Genomic DNA, 17,317 nt, shown 5'->3' with positions numbered 1-17,317 from the left:
TATTTATATTTCAAACAAATAATAATTGTAATAATATTAATATAATAATATGTCTTTATCTTATGAAAATCCAAAGAACTTTGATGAGTGGATCAAGGTCACTCAGGAGTTGACCCAGATCATGATCGATGAGAAGGCAATGGTCAATGCTGGTCGTTTCCCATACACAAGAGACAACTCCATTGATCATGAAGAGATGCTTAAAGTGCTCGTCGTCGGAATGGTCTCACAGATCCCTTTTATAGGTGAGCCATTCGGTGTTGCCATCGATGCCATATGGTCAGATGCCATTGCTCAAGATAATACCCCAGCTGCAATGTACGATGGCTTCCGTGAGATCACCAGGAACATGATCGATGAGGCATTGGAGAATGCTGACCTCGAGTTGTGCACCGCCGAGATCCGCAAGATCACCGCCGAGATGATTGACTTCTTCCCCGTGTACAACAAGTGGCTACGCAAGCCACACAAGAAAGCCCTGCGCGAGTCGTGCAAGGACCATTTCTCGAAAGTCGAGTCGGCAGCCAACACCATCATCTTCATGGATGGCGCCGCGCTGCGAAAGGCAACATATGGAGTGACCGAGTTGGGCATGTTCACCGTGGCCGCCACCACCGAGATCTTCCTGCTCAAGGAGGTCGTCAAGAACGGCAAGACATGGGGCTTCTCCAACATTGATATGCAGGGCTACAAGAACAAGTTGGCCACTTACCCACGCGAGTTCACCGACTATGCCATCAGGACTTACAAACATGGAGTTCAGCTGATCAAGGATCGCGCAACAAAGAATGGAGAGCCAGGCTATGTGGCCTTCAACCAGGTGCTCAAGTTCCGCACGTACTGCGCTCGCTTCGTCTTTGACTTTATTGACCTGTGGTCGGTCATGGACTCCAAGTTGTTCCCAGAGGGCACTTCATATTACAACCCTCGCTACTGCTATCAGGAGCTGGTCGGAGTGCCCGTGATTGAGAACCGTGGTGTATCCATGGGCGACGGAGGCTACTACAATTCGCTATCCTATGATGCCTTGGAAAGTTGGTTCAACGACGTCAGCAAAGACCAGTTCCAGAAGGAACTCAAGCAGATCCGGATTACCATCGACCCTCAGCACCCACCCGGCTGGCTCAAGTCCATCCAGACCACCTACCGCGACCCCGCCTACCCCAACTCTGAGCATGTTGGGGATGTAGTAGGAGCCGATCCAGTTGAATCACACTCCAACGTCTACAAATTCCTGCCACACGCCACCACCGAGTCCTTCTCCTATGGCTTTGGCTTGGTTCCTCGCCAGCTTGGATTCAGCTCCAGCACAGTGACCAGTTCGACATTCTCCACTCCCAATCTAAACCTTGACTACCCATGGCACAAGTAAGTGATGCGATGTGATGTACTCCTCTCCAACTTGGAATGATTCCTTTTCTAACCAATCATACTTAGTGGTACTTATAATGATGTATATGCCCAGGTCGGCGGTACTAACAATCCAAGGTATACTCGTTATGGCGTCCCAGCGACCATCCCCAACCACAAGCTTGGTGTGATCGCTGGACATACGACAAACTGGGAGACGGTCACCAACTACTACAAGTCCGAACCATTCCAGAACCCCATCATTGTTAGAGATGGTGTAGTAGATGCCATCCTCGTTGGAATGGTTCCATCCAACACTTTCAATGAGAACTACATCATGCCCAAGGTGTGCACAATGATCTCCGCCACCAAGCTGGCCTACAACTCTGGCGCCTCGTTTGCTCGTGACCATCTGATGCCCACCGTGCACTCGATGCGCGTGCCCAACGGATCGACCATCAACTTCAGGTTCCAGCCTTTCGAGGACACCACCAGGGCCTTCATACTTGGTGTTCGCTACTTCACTTCTGCCCCAACTGGCACAGTCAAGCTCCAAGTGCTCAACAATAGCAAGAAGGTTGGCGAGCTTCTTGGTGACTTTGAGTTGGAACAATGCTCAATGTCCAGTGACAAATCAATTCCCTACTACAACACACTCAAGGACAAGACCATCATGATCACATTGAAGCCCAGAGCCACAGCACTTGCTGACCTAGCCATATACGCGTTCAAGGCTGTTGGAGGTGAGGTCTATGTCAATGCCATTGCCTTCTGGCCAGCTCCCACACAGCCACCTGCCGTGCCCAAGCCACCCACTGGAAAGACCGCTCCAAAGGCTGTACCCTCGGCTTAAGCCAATTTGTCGCGACAAATAATACCTCGGGCCGTGTAATTCAGTAAGGCCTGATTCTCAATAAACACTATTTACATGTACAAGGATAGATAGATTGATTGATTGATTGAATGAGTGGTGTGATCAGAATGGAATAGTTCCACTCCATCAATTATTCATGATCAACTAGACGATCGAGATAGTAATATGACTAACCACTTGATAACCTTGAACAGAAGTTTGGAATGCATCACCAAGGCCTTCAAAGATATTTCAAATTTGTAGATTGGCCACTTGGAATCAGTGTTTGTTCAAGCACTCGATGAGATTAGTGATCATGATTCGATCGTTTTTTCTATTAATAGGTGTTTGGAAGGCTCTGTTGGGGTTTTGCCCAATGGAATTAGGTGTCATTCCAGTTGATCGCTCAATGGTGTCACATCATGGGGTATGACCAGTTAGGTTCGCCTTCAAAAAGTTATATAAATTTGATCATGATCAAATTTATATATTTAACAACATACATACAAACAATACAAATAATAATAATAATATAATATGTCTTTATCTATTACCAATCCAAAGAACTTTGATGAGTGGATCAAGGTCACCCAGGAGTTGACCCAAATCATGATTGATGAGAAGGCCTTGGTGGACACGAGTCGTTTCCCATACACCAGAGACAATTCAATTGATAACGATGTAATGCTCAAAGTACTCGTCGTTGGATTGGTCTCAAATATCCCTGGTGTCGGTTCACCATTCGGTGTTGTCATCGATGCCATATGGTCAAATGCCCAAGCCCAAGGTAGTGCCCCAGCCTTGCTCTATGATGGCTTCCGCATAATCACCAAGAACATGATCAATGAAGCACTGGAGAACGATGATCTTGAGGACTGCACAGCAGAGATCAACAAGATTACGACCGCCATGACCGACTTCTTCCCCGTGTACAACAAGTGGCTTCTCAAACCACACAAGAAGGGACTGCGTGACTCTTGCAAGGCCCATTTTGCCACCGTCGAGTTTGCCACCAACAGCATTATCCAAAGGGATGGCTCTGCTCTCCGCAAGCCAACCTATGGAGTGACCGAGCTGGGCATGTTCACCGTGGCTGCCACCACAGAGATCCTTCTTCTCAAGGAGGTTATCAAAAATGGCAAGGCCTGGGGCTACACCAACATCGATATGAAGGGCTTCAAGGATAAGTTAGCCGCGTACCCACGCGACTTCATGGACTATGCAATCAGGACTTACAAACATGGTGTACAGTTGATCAAAGATCGAACCGCCGAGAACGGACTGCCAGGATGGATGGCCTTCAACAAGGTGCTCAAGTTCCGATCATACTGCGCTCGTTTCGTCTTTGACTACATGGATCTATGGTCACTCTCCGACTCCAAGTTGTTCCCCGAGGGTACTTCCTACATGAACCCACGCTATTGCTTCCACGAGTTGGTTGGAGCGCCAGTGCTTGAGAATCGTGATGTATCAATAGGTGACAGCGATTACTACAAGACTCTGTCATATGATGCTTTGGAAAGTTGGTTCAACGATTCAAACAGAGACCAGTTCCAGAAAGAGCTCAAGCAGATCATGATCACAATCGACCCCCAGCACCCTCCCGGTTTCCTCAAGTCCATCCAGACCACGTACCGCGATCCCGCCTACCCCAACTCAGAGAGAGTAGAGACTGAAGTTGGAGCCGATCCAGTGCCAAACAAGTCCAATGTCTACAAATTCCTGCCTCATGCCGCCACCGAGTCTTTCTCCTATGGCTTTGGTGTTGTGCCTCGCCAGCTAGGATTCAGCACCAAAACAGTGATCAGCACTACGTTCCCAACCACAAGTCTAGACCTCGGTGTTACCTGGCACGAGTAAGTAACACCCCCTCTAGATGGAATAGTTCCTGTACTTACTAACTCATCATTACTGACCTCATTCAGTGGAGAATATTATGACTTTTATGCCCATCCCACCAATAACCAAGATCCAAACTTGAATGCTTATGGAGTCCCTGCCACCATCCCCAACCACAAGCTTGGAGTGATCGCTGGCCACACGACAAACTGGGAAATAGTCACCAACTACTACAAGTCCGAACCATTCCAGAACCCTAATATCATTAGAGATGGTGTAATTGATGCCGTTCTAGTTGGAATGGTTCCATCCAACACATTCAATGAGAACTACATCATGCCCAAGGTGTGTACGATGATCGCTGTTTCCAAGCTGGCCAGCAAGTCTGGTGCTGTATTTGCTCGTGACCATCTGATGCCAACTGTGCACTCAATGCGTGTTCCCGATGGATCGTCCATTAGCTTCAGGTTCCAGCCATTCGAGGACACCACCAGGGCATTCATGCTTGGTGTGCGTTACTTCACCACTGCCCTAACTGGCACAGTCAAGCTCGAGGTACTCAACAATAGCAAGAAAGCTGGTGAGCTTCTTGGTGACTTTGAGTTGGAACAATGCTCAATGTCGAGTGACAAGTCCATCCCCTACTACAACACACTCCAGGACAAGACCATCATGATCACCTTGAAGCCCAGAGCCACAGCTTTTGCAGACTTGGCTTTATACTCGTTCAAGGCTGTTGGAGGTGAGGTCTATGTCAATGCCATTGCCTTCTGGCCAGCTCCCACACAGCCACCTGCAGTGCCCAAGCCACCCACTGGAAAGACTGCACCAACCACAAAGGAGGTACCTTCTGCCTAAGGTACATAGACCATCACAAAGCTGTTGTTGCATCTCTGCTTAATATTTATATATATTCCAATAATACAATATGGTGTTGTTAAAGTGAGTTGGGATAGAACTCCTTGAGGTTATCTGATTCGACATCAGTTGTACCTCTTAGTCGGTGATATAGGTGTAGTACAAGTGTTGGATGTCGTTGTTCAAAGTATTGGAATGCTGATTGTTGTGATGTGAAGAATGTCGATGTCTTGCTGCTGTCTGTGAACAGATGATGATGATGGAGTGTTGTGTTCCTGATGCATCGAACAAGGTCCTTCACATTGTTGAAGTTGTATTGTGTCTCTGTTGATGAGTGAGTTAGTATAAGTCATTTCTTTGATGAATGAGTTATGGAATGCCGTGTACATACCTTGATTGAGTTGATCCAAGAGTTTGGAATCGATTGACATGTTCCATGATTGACGAAGATACTTTTGTTTGTCGGTTGTTGTGTTGAGGAATGTATGTGATTGGTTCTGAATGCTCTGTGACACTCGGATGATGAATGATTGTCTCTTGTTGATGTCCCAGAAGAATGGATGATTGATCACTGTTTGGATGGTTGGTCGAGATGCTGAGTCATGCTCAATCATCTGTGTGATGAGATCAACTGCATAGTTATCGGTGAGTTGACTGAGATTGAAATGATTGTCAATGATCTTGGTCACACGTCGATGGATCTCATCACCGAATGGATGACCACCATCAGTGAGGATGTAATACATCAGACATCCAAGTGAGAAGATGTCGACAGAGTTAGTCTTTCGCTGATCCTTGATGACCTCTGATGGGAAGTAACCACCTTGACCACTTGGAGCATGAGTGAATGCGAATGATGTCTCAACAGACATCTTGCTCAGTCCCATGTCAGTGATGAACAGGTGTTTGTCTTTGAACAGGATGTTGCGAGGATTGAGATCATTGTGGATGATGTTGTGTTGATGCAGGAACCGGACGCCATTCACAATGTCATTGATCATTGTCTGTTTGTTCAATGATTGGAAACGTGTCCTGTGTACCTCGACCATCTCCTGGAGTGACATCTCACACAGTGACGTCGCCAAGTAGATGAAGTTGTCGTCCTCCTCCATTCCAAAGAATCTCACCAAGTTGTCTGTAGCAGTGGCCAATGCTGTGAGTTGAATGAGTATCTCCACCTCCTTATCGATGAGTGTGTTGAACTCCTTGAACAACTGCTTGATTGCCACGGGCACCTTGTCACACCACACACCTTTGTACACCAGAGTGCCATTGCTTCCACGTCCAATGATCAACTTCTTGCTGAACTTGAACTTGCCCACTGATCGCTCGTAATGAACTGGAACTGGCTCTTCCACAGCCTTCTGTGTATCTGCCACTGTAGGCTGAGGTGTCGATACCTCTGGGCTTGGAGGCAGTGGTGGGGTAGGCTCCACTGGAGCAGGTTCTTGTTGTTGTTGGATGATTGGAGTAGCAGCTGTTGTAGTTGCGATCGTGGTTGTTGTTGTTGGTGATTGTTGGGCAGGTTGTAATGCTGTGTCGTCATCTGTAGATTGTGACTTGACTGATCCGTTCCCAATTTGATTGATGATATCCTTGAGGGCATCCATGTTCACGACTCCTTTGTCATCATCTTCACCATCATCGCCCTCATCATCATCGTCTACTACTGTTGATGCTGTTTGCTTCGCTTGCTGATCCTTTGCCTGTGGTTGTTTCTTCTTCTGTGATCCACTCTTCTTCTTCTTCTTTGACTTGCCTACTGCTCCACCGCCACCGCCGCCACCTCCACCACGTGGATCAAGTAGCATATCCATATTCAAAAAGACCTGTATAATCTTCATACGATCGCTAGCAGTACGATACTTCATCAGTGACCTTGTCTGTGGCGTGACCAGTGTGAAGTGTTTGAGCAACTGGTTGGAGAGCATTTTGATGTCTCCATAGAGCATGAACAAGTCCAGGAGACTACACTGCTTGATATGATCTTGTGTCAGCTTGGTCAACGGTTTGTCTCTATAAATGATTTCATTGGCAATTGATTGCCATTGCTCAAAGTCGATGATCAGCTTCTCGATGGGCGGCATGTTGGGCGTGTGGAGAACGGCGTCGATGTTGACACACGGCAGCGCCAGCGAGGCGATTGGTATCTTGGTGTTGCCCTTGTAGTAGAATGGCCAAGATGAGTTGGCGAACTTCATGCCGAGCACCGCCCTCATCAACTCCTCACTCGTTCCATTGACCGCGCGGACTAGTGTCTCTTCACACACGTGAATCTTCTTGGTCACGGCGTAAAGGCCTTGATTGCGGAAGGCCAAGAATATATGATTCTTATTTGGGTCAGCGAGGAACATGCCGAGGGCAGAGCAGAGGTGTGGGTGCTCGGGAGAATGAGGTATCCTCGTTTGAGTGGTGATGTTGTTGGTGACCAGGTACTTGAGCACAAACATGTTGCCATATGCCACGCAGAGGTCCTCCAGGTCGGGCAGGTGCGGGATGCCCGTTTTGAATCCAGGGTACAACATATGTTTGAATGGTATCACTTTGGTGCAGCGGCGATTGTGTGCCAATGACCAAAGTGGATAGACTGAAGGGTTGTTGACAAAGTAGTTGGGGTAGCGCTGAAGAAGATGGTTGAGGCAAGGTGATTGATGGTATGAAAGTTGGAGTATGAGATCACACATTGTCGGATATGGCGCCTTGATCTCCTCTTCCGCGTACAGTATCTTGAACAGTTCGATATTGTCATTGATGGCGGCATAGTGTGCCAGTGTCATGTTGAACTTGTTGACTTCGAATCCCTTTGGATACATGTTTGCGATTTCGGCGTTGGAGAATCCAATCAGTTCATTGGGACCCTCCATAAGGGTAACATTAAGGGGTACCCTGATCTTTGTGATATGTGGCATGAAGTGTACAACGTCATTGACATAGTCGATGGTGTAGTTATGGACCTTGTGGTCAAAGCACAACCATCTCACAGCATGATAGATGATCTGATCACCAAAGTCTAGGAACATCATGATCTTCTTCAACGTATCCAGAATTGAACAATAATCCTCCTCTGATGCCATGCTCCAGATGAATAACAATGTGAACTCCGCCATGAGTATTGGATCCTTAATGGCATCACATCGCCATCTCCTATCTCTTTCATTATCTTCATCTCGAGCACTTCAATTGATTGATTGAATGATTGAGTGATTGATTGAGTGAATGATCATTGAGTAAGAGGAAACGATGGAATACTTACAAGACGAATGGATAGAATTGTTGGAAGTGATAGAAGATTTGATCGTTGTTTGTACTCATGTGGCTCTTGTTTGGCGCATACTGGAGATAGGTCTTGACAAGTGATCCAGCCGCTGAGTCATCAAAGGGTTTACCTTTGTTGATCATCACATGTCCAAACTCATTCATACCATTGATAAAGTTGTTGTTGTTTTGCAATGCTGGGTCGGATCGCATCAATGGTTCGCTGGCATTGGGGAAGCGGTTGAGGGGCAGCATAGAGGTGAACACTGTGCAATGTGGATACTTGGACAAGTTGTCCATGTCGGCCAACTCCAAGGCCGCTGGATTGGGGATGAAGCCAAATGTCTGGTCTCGGGGGTCTGATGATCGGATGAACAGCGGGACGCCCTTGTGCACCTGATAGAAGATACTGGTTGGGTCCAAGTCAAACTCGAACTTCTTCGCGGCAAAGTTTTCGATTGTCATTAGATGTGGACTGAACGGACAGTCGGCATAGATGAAGTTATCGGGTGTAGTCTCAATGTCCATAAAGGCAATGAAGTGGTCTATGGTGTACGATGTGACAACGTCGATCACCTCCTCGTTGGTCAGCAGTCTGACGGTTATGGGCATATCACCAAAGTCGAATGATGTGTTGGGGAAGCAACCATGGAGCAGGAAGTTGCCCTTTGGCAACGTTGGATGCTGTATAAAGTCCAAAGGTGATGGATTCATCCATTCTTGGAATCTATGTAATATTTTACGCATTTCACTCCTTGAACTCGGATCACATAGTTGTGCGGTTAAGAGATATGTTAAGTACTTCATCCTCTACTCTCTCATATTATATAAGTATATATATATGTATTATCTTGTATTTGTTAATGAACGAATGAAAGATACTTTCGGATTTTGAACATGCACCTTACATCGTTTTTTCGATTTATTTGAATGAATGAATGAGTGAATGAATTGGCTGGATGTCATCTAGTTGGTGGAGGTAGTGTCGCGGTAGTGTTGATAGATGTTGATGATCAGAGTTGGAAGTTTCTTCTCAAAGTAGAGGAAGGCAGCATCTTGTGACTCAAAGAATGGCATCTTCTTTGCCTTGTCCTTGAACATGTTTGGTTGATGCTTCACCGTATCGCATATACACTTGATAGTGTCATCCACACAGTTGTAGTTATATTGGTACTCTGGATTGGATTGGATTGTTAGTTTGATTGAATGTGATTGGTTGATTGATCGGCATCATATATCTTACCTCTCTTGAGCCATTCAAGTATACCACCATCGATCAACTTGTTCCATGGCATTTTGAGAATGGAGTTGTTGAGGGTCGATGATGAAGTGGTCGAGATGTTGGCCTGAGTGCTCTCCAATATGCAGTTGAGGAACTTGAGCTTCTTGTTGATGTCCCAGAAGAATGGATGAAGCAGTACCATTTTGAAGGATGGTCGTACCGAGGCGTCCTTGTCAATCATCTGTGCAACGAGGTCTACTGCGTACTCATTGGTCAGCTTGCTCAGGTCGAACTCGTTCTGTCTGATCTTCATGACGCGGCGTGGTTCGTCGTCGCCGAATGGATGTCCACCCTCTGTCAGTATGTAGTAGATCAGACATCCGAGCGAGAAGGTGTCCACCTTGGTGGTCTTTCGTTGGTCCGCTGGCAGATATCCACTGTCACCAAATGTCGACTCGACGGCCACCTTGCTCAGGCCCATGTCTGTGAGACACAGTCGATTGCCTTTGAGCAGGACGTTGCTTGGGTTGAGGTCGTTGTGGACGATATCGTGACGATGAAGCAATCGCAGTCCCTTGATAATGTCATTGATCATTGCGTGCTTGTCCATTGCCTTGAATCGATCCTTGTGGTTCTCGACGAGCTGCTGTAGCGACATCTCGCACAGGGACGTGCCGAGATAGATGAAGTTGTCGTCCTGCTCGCGACCAATGTATCGCACGAGGTTCTCAGCGGTGTCCGCCATTGTGAGCTGGACCAGCTGATCGACCTCCTTCTCGATGATTCCATTGATGCCCTTGAGTATGACCTTGACTGCCACGGGGTCCTTGCCACACAGGCCCTTGTACACCAGTGTGCCATTGCTGCCCTGTCCAATGACATTCGCTTCGTTGTACTTGAACTTGCCAACAGTCCTCTCGACGGGTTTTGGTGGGAGTGGTACCTGTACTGGCGCTGCCTTCTTTGCTGCGGCCATTGGAGGTGAGGCAGGCTTTGACGCTGCAGGCTGTTGTTGTGATGCTGTTGATCCATTCTGTGTTGTCTTTTTGTTGTTGGTATTGTTGGTGTTGCTGTTGTTGTTGTTGTTGTTGTTGGTCTTGTCAGCCACCACTGGTGGAGGTGAAGGAGGTTTAGCGGCTGCTATGGCTGCTGCGGCTGCTTCTGCTGCTGCGGCGATTGCGGCGGCTTCTGCTGCTGCGGCGGAGGCTGCGGCTGCTGCTGCCTTCTTGGCCCTCTTACTCAATACTGGAGCTGGGGCTGGGGCCACAGCTGGGGCCACAGCTGCCTGTTTGACAGCGGCCACAACTAGAGCTACAGGCTTGGCCTCAGGCTTAACAAGTGAGGGCAAGGGAGCAGCAGGGACCAGATCAGGAACTCCAGACGCAGATGCTGGTGCTGCTGGTTTCTTGGATGTGGCCAGCGCGGGTGGTGGCACATCAGGCACCAGCTCGGGCAATCCAGCAGGTGTAGCGACTGCAGGCTGTTTCTTGGCTGAGGCGGCAGCAGGAGGTTGAGTCTTTGCAGTGGCTTGGGCAGGCACAAGATCAGGTATGGGAGGAAGACCAGGTACAGAGGCAGCGGCGGGCAGAGGTGCTGCCACAGTTGCAGGGGCAACGGCAGGTTGTTTCTTGGCAGTTGAAAGGCTGGGTGGAGGCACAGCAGGTATCAACTCTGGCAATCCAGCGGGCACAGCAACAGCAGGTGTTTTCTTGGCTGTGGCGGCGGGTGGAGGCACTGCCGCAGCAGGTTTCACCGTGGGCTGAGCAGGCACCAGATCAGGCAGTGGAGGAAGTCCAGCTTGCACAGCAGCAGGTTGTTTCTTGGCTGTGGCCGCTGCCGGTGCGGGTGGTGATCCCAGGGTTGTGCCGCGGGGCTCGTCAATGGGTACGAGCTCGGGCAATCCTTCAGGGATAATAAGTGGTTGTTTCTTTGTCTGAGCAGGCACCAGATCAGGAAGACCAGCTGGTATAGCAGCTGCAGGTTGTTTCTTGCCTGTGGCGAGGCTGGGTAGGGGCACAGCTGGGATCAAATCAGGCAATCCAACAGGTATGGCGACTGCAGGTGCTGCTGGTTGTTTCTTTGCTGCAGCGACAGTAGGAGGAGACACTGCTGGCACCAAGTCTGGCAAACCAGCAGGTATGGCGACTGCAGGTGCTGCTGGCTTCTTGGCAGCGGCGACGGTGGGAGGGGAAACGGCTGGCACCAAGTCTGGTAATCCAGCTGGGAGAGCAACGGCAGGAGCTGTTGTTGCAGGTTGTTTCTTAGCATTGGCGTTGCTGGGAGGAGGAACGGCTGGCACCAAGTCAGGCAATCCTGCTGGGAGAGCAACGGCAGGAGCTACTGCTGGTTGTTTCTTGGCAGCGGCGACGGTGGGAGGGGACACGGCTGGCACCAAGTCAGGCAATCCAGCTGGGAGAGCAACGGCAGGGGCTGCTGCTGGTTGTTTTTGAGGGGCTTCTGCCGGTTGTTTCTTGGCAGATGCGATGCTGGGTGGGGGCTGAGCTGGCACCAAGTCGGGCAATCCAGCCGGTAGAGCAACGGCAGGGGCTACTGCGGCAGGTTGTTTCTTTGCTGTGGTGTTGCTGGGAGGTGACACGGCTGGTACCAAGTTGGGTAATCCAGCGGGCAGAGCCACTGCAGGAGCTGCTGCGGCAGGTTGTTTCTTGACTGTGGCGGTGCTGGGAGGTGGCTGAGCTGGCACCAAGTCGGGCAATCCAGCAGGTATGGCAACTGTAGGAGCTGCTGCTGGTTGCTTCTTGGCTGTGGCGTTGCTGGGAGGTGGCTGAGCTGGCACCAAGTCAGGCAATCCAGCAGGTATAGCAACGGTAGGAGCTGCTGGTTGTTTCTTGGATGTTGGTGGCACGGCTGGCACAAGATCAGGCATTCCATCAGGTTCAGATGCTGCATCAATCATAGCGAGCCTCTGGGCTACCAAGGGAGCTATGCCCGAAAAAAATCCTGGCATACCACCGGGCAAGACCATAGAGAGCTTCTCTGCAACTTTTGACACGGCTTGATACAAGATGTACTCGTCGTCCTCGTCGTCGCCAACAATCACATTCTCATCATCGTCCTCGTCGTCGGATATCTCGCTGATTTTCGCTGTCGTCTTTTGCTTCTTGTTCTTTTTCTTCTTGTTCTTGCTCGTCTTCTTCTTTGACGTCTCCGTCACTGAATGGTTCCACTCGGAGATGTGTTGCAAGATGCGCCTGCGCTCGGGCTCTGGACGCAGCTTGATCAACTGCTCCGTCTGCTTGGGCAATGCGCGCGCCTCCGTGTCGCCCAGAAGATGCATTGGTGCGCACTCCCGACCAAACAACACAAAGATGTCCAGCAGACTGACCATCTTGATTGACGATGGGATGCGATCAATCATTTCCTTGCCATAGAGAACGCACTTGGTTCGTCGGGCTACGTCGATCCATTGCTGCATGTTGATGTTGGGCGTGTGTACGTCGTCAAACACGTGGCCGGGCACGTCGAGAAGCGGCTCAAGATTGTGACGACCGTGCGCCAGTGAGATGAATGGAACCTTGGTGTCCTTGATGTAGAGCGGCCATTGTGAATCCTTAAACCTCATCCTCATCAAACAATTCATGAACTCGTGATCGTCATCTTCCTCTTCCTCCTCGCTGATCGCGTCGACAATGACATGGTCGCAGACATGATACAGCACGTGGTTGTGGGTAAAGTGCAGCATGGCGGATACGTCACGGTCTTCAATGATCATTCCCAGCGTGCTGCAGTACTCGGGCCAGTCGGGCGGATGCGGCGCGCGCTTGGGCATATCAAAACCACTGGAGAGAAGTGTGCTGAGCAGGTAGCTGTTGTTGGTGTACAGGCAGATGTAGTCGAGGTCGGGCAGGTGTGGCGGGATCTCTGCATGGAAGCCACGCATCACTTTTAGACTGTTAATAAGCTCCGCGGCATTTTCATTGTCGACTGATGCCGATCGGTTGTGCGCCAGAGACCACAGTGGATTGCTCTTGGGATTATTGACAAAGTACTGTTTGTCGCCCTGCAGAATCAGCGGCACGACCTGTGACTTGAAACGGAAACGAGACAGCAAGCAGATGGCGTCGAGCGTGGTGGGGTACGGCGTGTCGATCTCTGGATAGTACAAGATATTAAAGAACTTGGGCTTGTCCATGATACCGGCGATGGCCGCCAACGTCAGCTGGGGCGTCTCAAAGTCGGCGGGGTAGTGCGCGCGGAAGTGCTTTAGCATGGAGGGCACCAGCTTGAGTTTGATCGGTCGCCTCATGGTCCTGAGTTGCGGGCGATGAGCGATTAGACGCGAGATCGTCTCCAAGTCTGTGTCATTGAGCTCGGGTTTCTGGATGACCCACTTGAGCACCTGGTAGAATGTGTCGTCCTTAATGTTGGAGAACAGCATCAGAGTGCGCAGCAGGTTCAATTTAGGATAGTCTGGAAGTTCATTATTTGCCTTTGCCTTTGCTTCAATGTTGGTCATTATAATCATTGCCAACTCCACTGGAGGCAACAAGTCCAAATCATTTCGAAGGTTACGGAAGAGTTGTGTTTCAGCAGTTGGACAACTATCATTGATTGATTGATTGAGTGTGAGTTAGTGATCGTTTGATTGAATGATTGAGTGACACTTACAATCTGAATGGGAATTCACGAGATATGGTATCTAGGTAGCCCTTGAGGATGGTCATTGATTTGAAGTCATGCTTGGGTGGTCGGTTCTGGACTGATTCATTGTTCTTTATCTTGCCAAGGAAGATTTCCACAGAGACTGCATCGATCCATTGCAACAGCGATGGGTTCTCAGCCGTGACCTTCCAAGGACTATACTGCTGCTGCACTGACATGTTTCTGTTGCGCTTCAAAGCGGCAAACATCGTTCCGGATGGGATGATCAGCTTGCCAGCGTCGTCACGCAGTGGTGTACGAGAGCCTACGGGCGATTGACTGAGCAGCGATCCGTCAAAGCCAAAGCCGAGTGGGTCGTTCTTGACGGGCACGAACAACGGCTTGTCCATCTCCATGGGATAGAGGTCGTCCTTTTGCTTGCAGTCGGCCCACACGTCCTCCAGCGTCTTGTCAAAGTCGTGAATGGTGACCCTGACGACCTCGAACGGACTGCTGCCGACGTAGTAGTACTTGTCTGGACAGGTGCCGAATCGCATCTCCTCGACGTCAAACACTGTGCGCCTGAGGAAGTTGTTGGCGGTGGCCTTTGTGATCACATCGATGAAGACCTTGATGTCGACGGGCGTGATGTTCAGAGGCATGCCCTTGAGATCGAACTTTGTGTTCTTGTAACAACCAAACAGAAAGTAGTTGCCTTTTGGCAATGTAGGATGTACCATTATATAATGTGGCGGGGGATTGACAACCTGATGAATAAGCTTCTCAGTCGTATCCATATTGTCAGGCGACATTTGCAACAAGTATATCAAGTATGACATTCTTATCTTTCTTTCTTTCTATTCTATTTCACAATCTATCTATCTATCTAAAAATATATATACACTAAAACCTGTTTATACTGATTGATTGATTGATTGATTGATTGATTGATTGATTGATTGATTGATTGATTGATATATTGATAATATTTATAAGTATATATAGATACAAACAAATATCTCTTTTAAAAGTGTCAACAATGTTTGAAAGAATGGATGAACATGCAAGTTTGAAGAAGTAACGCGAGACTTGTGTGGGTTGCTCGCAAACATTTGCAATTGTATTTATGGGTTTGATTGAATGATTGAAGTTGATTGATTAGTTGGAGATAAGTGCCTCAGATCCTTGTTGAATACCTGGACAGTTGTTGCAGCATACTGTTGGACTGACGCATCCACCAACCCAGAAGCTGATACCACGAGTGTTTTGTTGTTGCACCCAACCAACGGCACCCTGTAGCACTGATCCCGGGTAAGCATTGCAGTTGGCCGATCCATCACAACTGTAAAGGCTTACAACCAAATGCTCTGGGTTCATTGGTGGTATGTTGGCCCATCTATATGTTGATATACATTGTATGAGTGTTTGTCAGTCTCTATTCAATCAATCAATCAAATATCTTGGATCTGAATGATGACTTACGATGTACCCTGGAGATGCTCATCCCAATACTGAGTGGCCTCACCGATTGATCCGTATGGTCCACCTGCGACCATTGCGTTGATCCAGTTGATGAGACCCTCCTCCAACCAAGTTGATGCCCACTGCGAGACTGATGTCAAGTATCCAGTTCCTTGATAATGAGGGTCGAGAGGTTAGACATGGGATGTACATTGTATGATAATGCGAGCATAACATACCAGATCCAGTGTCAACAGTGAGGAGTGAGCTATCAGTGGCGGAAGTAGAGTTGTCCATTGGCAGGACTGAACGGTAGGCCTTGACAAACTGGTCGAGAAGTGGAGTGGATTGCTCGCTCTCGTAATCAATCTCAATGCCAACGCCAAACTGCTGTGCGATGGCAGCGGCATTCTTACCGAGAGTGACGGGATCTTGGCCCAGTGCTTGGTCCCACTCGCTCGACCACTCCTCGCCACCGATCGAGAACATGACCGAGATGCCATTGGATTGGAGGTACTGAATCATTGATGGGGTGAGACCGGCGGGCACGGCCTGGACACCTGAGCTGAGCACATTCACTGGGTTGAGGAATGAGAAGATGATCAAGTTGGCGGTGGGCTGGCCATCACCACGGTTGACGATCCAATCAAAGTAGGAGTTATCTACGGCTTCGTTCCACATGCATCCATCGGCACCACAATGCCACAGGGCATACACCTTTGTCAAATCTGATGGAGCAGCCATCGATGTTGCTAACATCAATGTTGCCAACAATGTGAGTGTGATCAATAACTTCATTCTTTCTTTGTTTGTTTCTATGTTAATTGTATATGTTTGATTGTTGTTTGAATGAATGGTAATGGATGACAGACCAAAGTATGTCTACATAGTGTTGTGATTGGTCGATTGATGGCCTTCAAGTGATCAAAACTATCTTCTTGCCAACCCATACCATGTTTTGCAATGTTTGCCCATTAACTTTGATAGGATGTTGGGCATAAGGCATGAGTAGTATCTTGGGTGCTGGTATCCAAGATAAAGATAATACTAATATTGTTTACCATTGATCTACAATGCAAAGATTTGATAATATTTAAATATCTTTGCTATTCTTTATCAATAGTTTGCTCAATCAATCATTCATTCAATGCTTGATGAGTTGGTTCAAGAAGTTGATTTTGAAGTCTTAGCCTGGTACTTGAATGAAAGTTTTAGGATTAACCAAGAGTAGGGGCAAGGGCAAGGGCAAGGGCAAGGGCGAGGGCAAGGGTAAGGGTATGTCTACTTGTCTTGAACATCCATCCATTTAACTAATGAATAACTTGAAAGAGAGCAGGGTTGGGTTCTTACACAAAAGTTGGAAGAAGTTCGGAATCTGTGAATAAAACCCAATGAAAATTCGTTAAGTTTCCTTTCGATAACACGCACATGTAATGATGCAGCGTCACCATTACATTCTAAGTACACTATATCTGTTCAACAGCAATAGCAACAAAGACAACAAAGTAGAGAGTAAGTGAGACAGTGTCATTCATCCATCCATCAATTCATTCTGAATCAATATTAAAAAGGAACGAGCTTCGTCGTCGTTGTCATCATATCCATAACCGTCATCAAACACAAACAACAACAACAATAAAGTTGTAAAAGTGTCGCACAAGGTACATCATCATCCATTACTTTACATTGCATATGGACCACAACAACAACAACAACAACACAATCTATTGATTGATTAAGAGTCATCAATCGGTCGGTCGGTCGTACGATCGATCGTTAGATCAATCCATAACACTTACATTTGATGAGTCAACGAATGAATGAATGTTTTAATATATTTATTTGTTCATCCAACGGATTTTCCTCGACTTCCATCCTCG

General features: G+C 48.1%; 5 protein-coding genes across 5 annotated transcripts; 2 read left to right on the top strand and 3 right to left on the bottom strand.

The window, feature by feature from the left end:
- Positions 1–49: 49 nt before the first annotated feature.
- On the top strand, positions 50–2,203 carry SAMD00019534_033350 (hypothetical protein; the record flags this gene model as incomplete). Its single annotated transcript, XM_012904227.1, has 2 exons — positions 50–1,368; positions 1,438–2,203. The coding sequence occupies 2 exons, from the start codon at positions 50–52 to the stop codon at positions 2,201–2,203; spliced, it is 2,085 nt and encodes a 694-aa protein (XP_012759681.1).
- A 537-nt stretch (positions 2,204–2,740) lies between these two features.
- SAMD00019534_033340 (hypothetical protein) lies at positions 2,741–4,900 on the top strand (the record flags this gene model as incomplete). The annotated part of the gene is made up of 2 exons (XM_012904226.1): positions 2,741–4,059; positions 4,129–4,900. The coding sequence occupies 2 exons, from the start codon at positions 2,741–2,743 to the stop codon at positions 4,898–4,900; spliced, it is 2,091 nt and encodes a 696-aa protein (XP_012759680.1).
- Positions 4,901–4,979: 79 nt separating this feature from the next.
- Positions 4,980–8,869, bottom strand: SAMD00019534_033330 (hypothetical protein; the record flags this gene model as incomplete). Its single annotated transcript, XM_012904225.1, has 3 exons — positions 4,980–5,224; positions 5,292–8,074; positions 8,154–8,869. The coding sequence occupies 3 exons, from the start codon at positions 8,867–8,869 to the stop codon at positions 4,980–4,982; spliced, it is 3,744 nt and encodes a 1,247-aa protein (XP_012759679.1).
- Positions 8,870–9,121: 252 nt separating this feature from the next.
- Positions 9,122–14,716, bottom strand: SAMD00019534_033320 (hypothetical protein; the record flags this gene model as incomplete). Its single annotated transcript, XM_012904224.1, has 3 exons — positions 9,122–9,330; positions 9,399–13,936; positions 14,004–14,716. 3 exons carry the CDS (start codon positions 14,714–14,716, stop codon positions 9,122–9,124), a joined length of 5,460 nt encoding a protein of 1,819 aa, XP_012759678.1.
- Positions 14,717–15,134: 418 nt separating this feature from the next.
- SAMD00019534_033310 (hypothetical protein) lies at positions 15,135–16,181 on the bottom strand (the record flags this gene model as incomplete). Its single annotated transcript, XM_012904223.1, has 3 exons — positions 15,135–15,372; positions 15,459–15,609; positions 15,677–16,181. 3 exons carry the CDS (start codon positions 16,179–16,181, stop codon positions 15,135–15,137), a joined length of 894 nt encoding a protein of 297 aa, XP_012759677.1.
- Positions 16,182–17,317: the final 1,136 nt, after the last annotated feature.

Source organism: Acytostelium subglobosum (assembly GCF_000787575.1).
Source record: "Acytostelium subglobosum LB1 DNA, scaffold: scaffold6, whole genome shotgun sequence".
NCBI classification, from domain to species: domain Eukaryota; phylum Evosea; class Eumycetozoa; order Acytosteliales; family Acytosteliaceae; genus Acytostelium; species Acytostelium subglobosum.
Note: the sequence above shows the minus strand (reverse complement) of the source record. Positions and strands in the feature narration are given on the sequence as shown.